The 10,138-nt window shown below is 46.3% G+C and overlaps 1 protein-coding gene across 2 annotated transcripts in view; it reads right to left on the bottom strand.

The window, feature by feature from the left end:
* Nucleotides 1-462: 462 nt before the first annotated feature.
* LOC308098158 (serine/threonine-protein kinase LMTK1-like) overlaps nucleotides 463-10,138 on the bottom strand; it is a 44,845-nt gene continuing 35,169 nt past the window's right edge. For both annotated transcript variants that reach the window (XM_080446400.1, XM_080446401.1), the window contains 7 exons: nucleotides 9,309-9,393; nucleotides 8,195-8,316; nucleotides 7,473-7,622; nucleotides 2,755-6,184; nucleotides 2,483-2,663; nucleotides 1,499-1,696; nucleotides 463-843 (listed from right to left, as the gene is read on the bottom strand). In XM_080446400.1, coding sequence (XP_080302526.1) covers nucleotides 815-843; nucleotides 1,499-1,696; nucleotides 2,483-2,663; nucleotides 2,755-6,184; nucleotides 7,473-7,622; nucleotides 8,195-8,316; nucleotides 9,309-9,393 — 4,195 coding nt within the window. In that variant the 3' untranslated portion in view covers nucleotides 463-814. The remainder of the gene's footprint in view (nucleotides 844-1,498; nucleotides 1,697-2,482; nucleotides 2,664-2,754; nucleotides 6,185-7,472; nucleotides 7,623-8,194; nucleotides 8,317-9,308; nucleotides 9,394-10,138) is intronic.

Here is a 10,138-nt window from a genome sequence, read left to right as displayed (position 1 = left end):
CCCCCTCCCACTTGCCAACACAACACCACCCGCTGCTATTATTGAATGGGGTGTGGGTGTTGTCTTTGGATATCCACAGCAGCATCCTAATGTACTAAAATCCCCGCTATACTTCGTTCCGTGCCGGTGTCACGTGCGCAAATAGCAAATCTACAAGCTTGCGTGTCGCGGTGCAACGCGCTGTGAGCTTGTCGTTTGGCTATTGTCGACGTGCGACACCAGCGCGCAACTATGTATAAATCAGGCGTATCTACTGTTACAATAGTTGTAACAGTCTTTATAAGAGGATCTGATCGATGAGAAAGCAAATGGACCAAGGCAGCCAATGAGAAGAGCAGCAATGAAAACCAGTCACTTGACTCTTTTTTTTCTTTTCTCGTTTCGTTTCACTAAACTATGAGCTGTTAAGTTGCTAATGGACACTAATGCTGAATTGTGCAAATAAGTTACAGTTGTTCTGTATTGTATGTTAGAACTTTAATATATTGGTATCTTTTAATTCATCACAACATGATTTCGTTTCACCTTCACTTCGCGGTCGTCTTCATTCGACTCTGTCATCCCTGCAGCTATCGTGCTTTCCCTAAGAAATTAAAATAAGAGCAAAAGTGCACAAATCGTCGAGTGTGTTTCACTAAGATATGAGGCACTGTCTCATAAAGGGTCACCGAGGTCAGATGACCCCCAAGGTCGATAAAAATAAAACTCTGTAAAACATCTAGATATAATATGACTGTAGAGAGCTGCGGTTCTGTTTGCGAGGACCTGCGATCATCCTCATCCAGTCAGAGCAATGGCACTCTCTCTCTCTCTCTCACTCCCTCTCTCCATCTTCACTGTTGCCTGTGGAACAACAGGAGAAAGAATGTGATAGCAATTATTAGTATCATAGAGTTATCATTGTAATAACTATGTTCAAAAGTAACCAGTACTATGTTCCTGTAGTCTTGTTCTGGAAATAGCCCTGTATTTGGCCTTTAACCCCTAGCAGGTCATCTTTTGCTGGACAGTCAGACAGTGTGGAGACTAGATAGTTATACAAGGAGATCTATGATTCTCATCTAAATGTCAACTTATAAGTTTGGAATACCAGGTATACGAATGTCTGTGTATTTAAGCTGATGAACTGATAGAGAAGTTTAAGACAAGGAACCACTCGAGGGCCATTTGATCCCAATGTCTAAGTCTGCCTTCATTTGCTGCAGCAAATTTAAAGATCCATTCATGAGCTAAAAACCAATCGGTGTCTTTGCCTTGTTTTTTTGTCTCTGTTGTTTGAGTTTCATCTTAACAGAGTCCAAGACATTTTAAGAATTCCGTAACGGAAATCCATGACAAGATCACAGAATAGAAGAGTATTAGATGTTGGTTTATTGAAGCCTTGTTGGTTTATTGAAGCCTTGATGCTTTGAAGATTTTCCACTCTATAACGATCTGCTTTCCTAGCTTCAATACTGTGTTTACAAAGTGAGGATAACTCTTTGTAGAAGATACAGACCTGCACCTGAGCCCATGTTGGGGTCAGAAACTTGTGTGATGGAGAATCGAGAGACACTGAAGCGGTTGTATGACACGGCCACCGTTTTGCAAGTCTCGGGACTCCTGGGGGGACATGGGGGAGGCGAGGGCTCTGGGACAGTAGCAGGGTTGGATGGGTTGGACATCAACGGAAGGTCATCTTCCCACTCATAACCTCCTGAATACATAAGCACACAAGCACACGGTCACAGTTACTGAAACCCATCCAGGTTGCCAATTTACACAGTAAAATCCGTAATTTAACTCTGAGAGTTTATAAATGTTTTTTTTCTTCAGAAAAACAGTTTTCTGAAAAACCTATGTTGCTATATCAGTGGTTCTCAAACTTTTTCATGTCAAGGACCTATAAATCATATGTATTTGGCCGCCGACCCTCATCTGAAAATGTTTTGTTCCAGGGACCCCCCCAGAAGCAAAGATTTGAGTTAAAAATGTTTGCTTTAAAAATAGATTTGAACAAATGTTAAAAAAAAAAAAAAAAAAATAGCAGATCTACAAGCTCATAGCGTGCCACGCTATGAGCTTGTAGATCTGCTATTTTTGAAAAGCCAAAGTATAAAATAATGGTTTAAGTGGTTACACAAATGCATTCCCGGTTTTAATGGGTTAAGGCGCAGCCTGACAGCGAGTCGCGGGTTCGATCCCCAAGCCCGACGACCTTTGCTGCGTGTCACTCCCCATCTCTTTCTCCCCGTTTCCTGTCACTCTTCTCTAGACCAGAGGACTTCAATGTATTTCAGGCCAAGGACCCCTTAGCTGAGTGAGAGATGAATCAGGACCCCCCCAGATTTGGCGGCCCCCCTGTAGTAACTCCGAGGACCCCCTGTTGAAGACCCATGCTCTAGACTATTCAAATAACGGCAGAAAAGCCTCAAAAAATAGTTTATACAGTAAATGTTCTATTTTCATACAGTAGAGTTCCGAACACCCTTGATAATAGCACCTTCTTCTGAGTTGTTCCCGTCTATGTCATCAGAGAATGTCGCTTGGGGTCGAGTGTCAACTTCAGGGTTTGGTTGTGGCTGGATGTTGCCGGTTTCCAACTCCTCTGGAGCTTCCTCCTCATTGGGCTCTGCTGCTCCTCCAGACAGGATGTAGTCAGACAGCACTCCTGTGGGGCTCTCCTGAAAGTCAGTCAAAAAACATCCCTTAAAAACGTTGTAATCTTAATTTATTGCGTTCATAATGTACAATTTGACAGATTGAAATACAGACCTGGTCAAAGAGGAACACGGTGACATCATCAAAGAAGGACACCGCCTTCTTCTTCCGCTCCAGCTCGTCACAGAAGGACTCGGTGAGCAGCGTGGGCATCCTCAGGAGGCTGCGGAGGTGCTGCGCCCGGCTGCAGTCGCTCACCACCACCGGCACTATGGGAGACTCTGCCTCGCTCTCCTCGCTCTCTTCCTCCTGGATGTTGTAGGTTCGCAGCTCTTCGTCCGACTCGCTGTCGTCCGAGTCGTCCTCTTCCTCGGCCTCCTCCAGCGGGGCGCGGACGTCCTCCCCGCACAGCTCCAGGAACGAGGAGGACGAGGAGAGGTCGGTCGGGCCGTTGGATTCACCGTTGGAATCACCGTTGGAATCCTCGCATATGCTGTCCTGTGAGTCGCACTCCTCCGCGTCAATGTCCTCGAAATCGTCTGCATCTATTGTCACGCTTTGGTCCCCTGCGTCCTCCTCCGATATGTGGTTGAACTCCAGCGTCTCCTCTTCTTCCGTCAATTCCTCCTCGTTCTCGTTGTCTTTGGAGCCCTCTTCTCCGGAGTCGGTTACGGTCGATTCTGAGGTCAGGGACTGAACAGGGGAATAGTCCTCGGAGCCTCTGTTCGGTTGGTCGTGATTCGACGACCCCTCCTGGACCATGGAGGAGGGCTCAGAGACAATGGAGGAGTTACACTCTGAGGGGTCCTCTACGGTCTGCTCCGTTTCCAACCCCAGGTTATCCTCAGCAGGGGCGGCCTCCTTGGTCAGGCAGCCCCCCATCTCCGGTGGGAACGGCGACAGCATGGACAGCCCAGGCGTGTGGGAGGCCGGTGAGCCGGGACTGCCCCGTTCAAAGTTCACCATGAGACAGCTTTTGTTTCGCCTCAGATTAGTCAAATGTCTTTCAGTGTCAACCTGCGGTTTGATAACATCATCTTCTATGGTCAAACTCAGTTTGCCAGGATGTAAGCCATCACCAGGACCAGAAAAAAAGTTGGTGCCTACGTCTCGAGGGCTCCTGTCATTCTCAGCATCGTAGTCAGAGAAGTAGGCTGAGTCCCTGTATGGGTTCTTGTTACTCAGGCCTTTCAGTTGTAGCTCCTTGCTGCCAGAGGAGGTGCAAACGGAGAACCCTTGATTCAGATCCACCTGCAGGACCAGTTCAGGTTCCCCACCCAGCCCAGGGCTCCCCTCATCACCATGGGCATCTCCGAGCTCCCTGAAGATGAACTCTGGAGACTCATTGTTCTCCGTGTCATAGCCGCTGTCCAGGGATTTTGGCAGGATGGGGGTGTTGAAGGCGTCTGGGCTTAAAGCCTGGTCACAGGGGCTGGTAGCTGAGCAGGACAGGTCAAGGGTGTCTTCAGAGTCGGGAGTTCCCACAGGGTTCTTCAATGGGCTGAGATCCTCATCCTCCACCTCAGCGTAGTCCAGGTTGAAGTCAGCAAAAATGCCCGATGTAATATCTGTGATGTCGTCGTCGTCACTGCAGTCACCCATGTCAATGAGGCTGGCGCCCGAGTGTCTGACACCCACACCACTGTCAAACCCTCTGCTTGACTCGGACATCTCGGGATGGCTCTGCCACGTACCCCCCACGCCTCCCGGGACCCCCACAGTGACCTTTGCGTCTTTCATGATTGACGGAACGTCCCAGATATTTGCTCTCTGCTGATCCGACAAAATTCGTATTTGCTCTGTGTGAGCCTCCATGTAAGAGGATGGAGATTTGATATAGCCGACCTCGGGTATCATTTGAGGCTCAGAGTGCAGTCGCTCTCCGGTGAGTATAGATGGCTTTTTACTGTCCCCCTCTCGTTTGTCCACTGCTTTCAAGTTGGAGCGAGAAAGATAATCAATACTTGAGATGGGCGTGTCCACTTGAGAGACAGTTTCCTCTTTTTCTTGGTGACACACTTGGATGTATGTGCCTAACTCTTTCATTTCATTGCCTGTGGCCTCCAAGTAGCCAAAAGACCTTGAGTTGTTGAAGGTGCTCACGTTGGCCTTGGTCACAGGCCTCAGATCTATCACATTTGTGGAGGGTGCGGTGTAGTTAAGGTCCAGATAGCTGTCCAGCCCACTGCCGGTCTGCCTGCCATCAAGGCTCAGGCTGTTGTTGTTAGCTGAATGGTTGGATGTCCAGTTGGTGGCTTCGCCCTCAGAGAAGAGGTCCCCATCATCCTCGGAGTTCCCAACCCTCCCCCGGCCTACCACCAGGCCATCCCCTGTCTCTACATCAATGCTAATATGGTTAGCAATAGGTAGAGGCTTCTTGAAAGGACCCATCATGTCATAGTAGGCTTCGCTAACTGTGCTCCTTGCCGTGGTTCCCTTGTTCGATTCTAGGTAGGGATCGCAGAATCCTAAGCTGGGGCTGCTTATTGCTTGTGACACGCCCCGTGGGTTATCCAATCTCCCCGGTGGATAAAGAAGGCTCTTTTGGGACTCTGCTGTTGTTTCTTCTTTAGCTACAGAGGATTGGCTGCCCGTCGTGTTGGCGGGCAGCGGCTCACAGTAAATGCTATCTTTGTGGCTAAGAGAGAGGCCGGTATGGGAATGGCGTAGCTGTACAGGGCTGGTGCTGGACTGTCCAAGCAACGGCTCCATCGTTAGGGAGACAGTGGGGCTTGCGTCCGAGTCATAGGCAGTGTGTTTGCCATTATTGGCCGCTGACCAGTAAGCATTGGGCTGGGCCGCAGGCAAACTGGTCCGACTCGAAGAGGACAGCCTGCTGTTGCTGGCCTCCTGTCCGGGGCTGTAATCGATCATTGCGCTGTCATCCAAGTCGATGTTACACTCTACTGGCTCCTCGATGCGAATGTAGTATTCACTGCTGACCGAGGGACTGTGGGCACTCAGCACCGGGACCACCCCTGGGTGATCGGGCTCGTAATAGGAAGGGGAGACGGCGGAGGCCAAGCTATCAGACTTGCAGCCCCCCGAGGTGCCTCCTTTCATGGGGTAGTAGATGTCCTGGTAGTGGGGGTTTCCCTGGCCCAGCGGTCCACTGGTGGAGGAGGAGCAGTACGGTTGCTCGGCTCTGGCCTGCTCCCACTTGTACTCAAAGTTGAGGCCGTGGATGCTCTCCGTGACGGTCAGCAGGTCGTCTCCGGTGTCGGAGTGGAAGCTGTCGGAGAAGTGTTCCAGGAGGGGGAACGACGAGGAGGTGGCGGAGGAGGCCAGCTCCGCCGCCTGCGTCTGGGTCGTGCCCGGTGGGGCGGGGGCGAGGCCAGGGCTGGGGGTCAGGGGCGGGGCCGTGGACGCGGCCGCGTGAGAGGCGCTGCCGAGCAGGTTGGGTCTGAGGGCGTTCCAGCGCTGCTCAAAGTCCTCCTCCGCCTCGCTGGAGCCTTTGGCACACAGGTAGGTCACCAGGAGGTGCACCTCCTCGGTGCAGGGTCTCAGCTCCGGCTGCAGCCAGCAGAACTGCATCACCTCATACCTGGGCGGAGATGAGAGCGAACAGAGAAAAGCCAGGCACAGAGGAGGGAAAAGAAATACGGAACGTATTGTTACTCACAGGTGAATTTATTTAAAGGCAGGCAGATTGAACAGGGAAAACAAATACACATGGTTTATTTAAGTAAGCACCATATTTGTTTTACATTTAGATGTGATATACTGTAGACACTAACCTGTTAATTAAACTACCAATATGGCGATATAAAGTACTGTGAAATAAATTATGTATCAGCTTCATCAACAGCTCAAGTATGGGTGAAAGAAAGTTAACATCAGGTCATGCTCTGTGAAATATTGTACTTCATATATTAACCACTCCAGCCCTATTTAAACTTTGGCTATTTGAAAATAGCCGATCTACAAGCTCACAACGTCGCAATGCAACTTTTTATATATTTTTGACTTAATGATAACTTGTGAAATGGGACATTCTGCATTATGAGCACTTTTACTTTTGGCACCTTAAGTACATTTTGATGACAATACTTTTGTACTTTTACTCAAGTAATTTTTTTATTCCGGACTTTTACTTGTAACAGAGTATTTCTACATTGCAGTATTGATACTTTGACTTTGACTGAAAAACAGAAGCAACTCTTCCTCAGGTAAATGAGAATATCAAAGAATCATGATCAGACTGCGTCGCCTCAAAGAGTGATTGTAAATTAAAGATTTACATGATGCTTGAAATCCTGAAATGTCATTCTGCATCTTCTCAGATTCAGGTGAATCAACGATTCACCTGAATGGTTTATGATATTGTATGTTGTGTGTATAATTGTAATCCTTGACCATAAAAACATAGTGGACAGCACCATTTCGGAAAATGTTCAGGGCCCTAAACTGTACAGGTGTAACGAGTTTCATGCTTTTATGATTTTTTTTTTACCTGGACTAACAGAAAGACAAAATGTCTAATATGGATGATGTCAAAGTGAACATAAAGAACATTAGGAATATCGATCATCTGTTTTATTTCTAGTGAAGAGGAAATATTACCACAGTGGCTTGATGCACAAGCATAAAAAGATATTGATTTTGAAAGCAGGACAGGCTGGCTATTATTTAATGTGCTGGCATTGATTGGTCAGTTGAGAGGATTATGTCTATTAATCATCTGTACTGTCTATAATGAGGCATGGAAATAACACTGTGTGTGTGTGTGTGTGTGCGTGTGTGTGTGTGTGTGTGTGTGTGTGTGTGTGTGTGTGTGTGTGTGTGTGTGTGTGTGTGTGTGTGTGTGTGTGCGCGTGCGTTATGTGTCTTACCAGCGTTCACTCAGGGGGATTTTCAGCTGCGGTTTGGGCAGTTTGAGCTGCTGTTCTTTCACAGCGTATGTGAGCACCTGTCTGTCAGAGTAGTGTCTGTAGGGCTGACCGCCCAGCTCAAACAGCTCCCACATAGTCACCCCCAAAGCCCTGGAAAACACCACATTGACCACATTAATCCTGGCATCCTATTTTGGGAACATTCTCAAAAGATTAAAAAATAAATAAAATGAAAAAGAAGTTAGATTTTTTTCTCAAATAATAGCATATCGTTGCTGTTGGGTGTAAAACATTTTTAAAATAGTGAAAATAGCCACTCTACAACGTGTCTGCTCACAACTCACAACGTGTCTGCCCTATTTGTCATACAGGCTTTAGTGGTTATACAACATGAAGAATATATATTCATGTGTTTTATTTGCTGATTTTTTTTGATTACTTTTTTCAACCTTGTAAAAACAAAAATCCATATATAGTACTATAATCAATAAAATTCATGCAAAGGCTAGCTCTTCTTTGCAGTGGAATGCTTAATTATCCACAAAAGAGTTGCGTCATTGAGTCCTGACCAATTTCTGTGATCAAGAATGTTACCGTAATTTGTAAGTATCTGTGCATCTGGATCACTTTGTAATACTGTGATCCTGAATGTCTCTGGATCAGTTTGTAGTACTGTGATCCTGGATCAGTTTATAGTAGTGGTGATGTCATGAGAAGCTCACCATACATTGCTGGTCTTGGTTTGGTCAACTATCAGGAGGTTCCCATGGACATCATCAATTAGTTCTGGGGCAATCCAGCGCAGGGGCACCCAAATCTGGTCTGGGGTCACAAAGTAGTCATCCTACGGGACAAAAGATGAGCATGTTTAGTGTGTTTACTGACAGTGACAAGTTACATAAAACAGTGACTGGTTACATCACTGGTTCTCAACCTTTTCAGGCCGCGACCCCCGAAAATAATCATATTTGAACTGAGAACCCCCCAAAATAATCATATTTGAACTGGGGACCCCCATCCTGACAAGCATGTGGAATGTGGGAGTTGAGGCATTACATTTAGTTTGACTCAGTTCCACAGATAAATATTGTGTTTTTTTTGCCTCTTTCTTATATTATTTGACAATTTGGCCAATGTTTGACCAGTTTTTATAGTATAGTTTGTTACTTTTGATGCAGTAATGGTCTTTACTCATTTCATTTATTTTATTTTTCGGTATTAGGTATTAAAAGTCCTTAAATTGTCACTTTAACACATTAACCGCCAAGAACGTAGTCCTACGGTCCGTTAAATCCAACTGTTAAGCACCGAGACCGTAGCCCTACGGTCCACGGTCTTTTCGCGCTATAAATGTCCGGGTTCACTTTCGGAATTTTTTTGATCCACTTCCGTTTCCGGTTTGATGACCGGAAACGGAATTATTTGGGATCCGGTTTTGACGATCACGTCCGCTCCCATTCTACAGACGAAACTGAAACTCAATTCTCTTCCTGTAGTTTTTTCTCCTCGCATTTCACTGTTTAACGTAATCCGCTCTAACTACAACATGGATGCCCCGTTTGACACGTGATTTTCACTGGGAGATACGTTGAGATGTCGCGGATGTAAACAGACTTTGTACGGCTCAATCTTAAGGATTTTAACAAGATCTATGGCGACATGAAAAAAACAAAAAAACAACAAAAACACCTTGGCACTGGTGAGTACATTATGAGATTAACCTCTGGCGGTCGATGTGTTAATGGCATCTGAGGACCCCCCCAAAATCATGTCCTGACCCACAGGTTGAGAACCTAATACAGAAATCACTGGAGTAAACTTGGTGGGGTACGGTACCTTATACCGGCTGTGGGAGAGGCCATAGTCTCCGATCCTAACGGTCATCTCTGAAGTGAGCAGGCAGTTCCGCAAGGCCAGGTCACTGTCGGAACAAGACAGAGAAATCAGCTTTCCCTCTAAAAATGCCATTATATTGCAACCTATCCTCATCATCATTCTTGCAGCTGTGTGGGAGTTTGTCTGGAGTAATGAAAGCATTAGGACAACACCATTTTTATACACTTATAGTGTTTTTGTACATGTATACTAACCGAGATGTACTCACAATACTCTTCCATAGATGAAAACACAGGTTTAGTGAAAAGTATAGCAGCATTGTTATGCAATATGCTCCACTAGTTTCTATTCATTGCAATGGCTTCTCTGACACTTCTGTACCCGGCAGCACAATGACTTAGACACTAATTGTGTCTGTCTGTACTAATTGTAATTGTTGATGTCATCTATATACCTATAACTACAGGGAACTCATCAGCCGTGAAGCCACTTATTGGTTGCCATAGCAATGGCAGCCGCTACAGGGTAGAGAAAGAGAGAGAGAGAGGGGTTCACCCCCGGCAACAAAATCACTGATGCTGGAGTCTGTGATAATCACTCAGGCAGCACCAGGATGTTGTTGCAGGGAGAGACCAGCAGGGGGAGCACAGTCCATTATGGTTAAGACACTTGCTGCTGACGCAAAGGACCTGTACCCAGTGGTGGAAATTAACTAAGAACATTTACTCAAGTAATGTAGCCTACTTAAGTGCAATTCTGAGGTACTTTTATTTTAGTATGTCCATTTTCAATACTTTATTCTACTTCACTACATCTCAGAGGCAAATATT

This window comes from Gymnoscopelus braueri, assembly GCF_963280865.1.
Source record: "Gymnoscopelus braueri genome assembly, chromosome: 13".
In the NCBI taxonomy this organism is placed as follows: Eukaryota; Metazoa; Chordata; class Actinopteri; order Myctophiformes; family Myctophidae; genus Gymnoscopelus; species Gymnoscopelus braueri.
The sequence above is the reverse complement of the archived record's forward strand: the minus strand, read 5'-3'. Positions and strand labels throughout refer to the sequence as shown.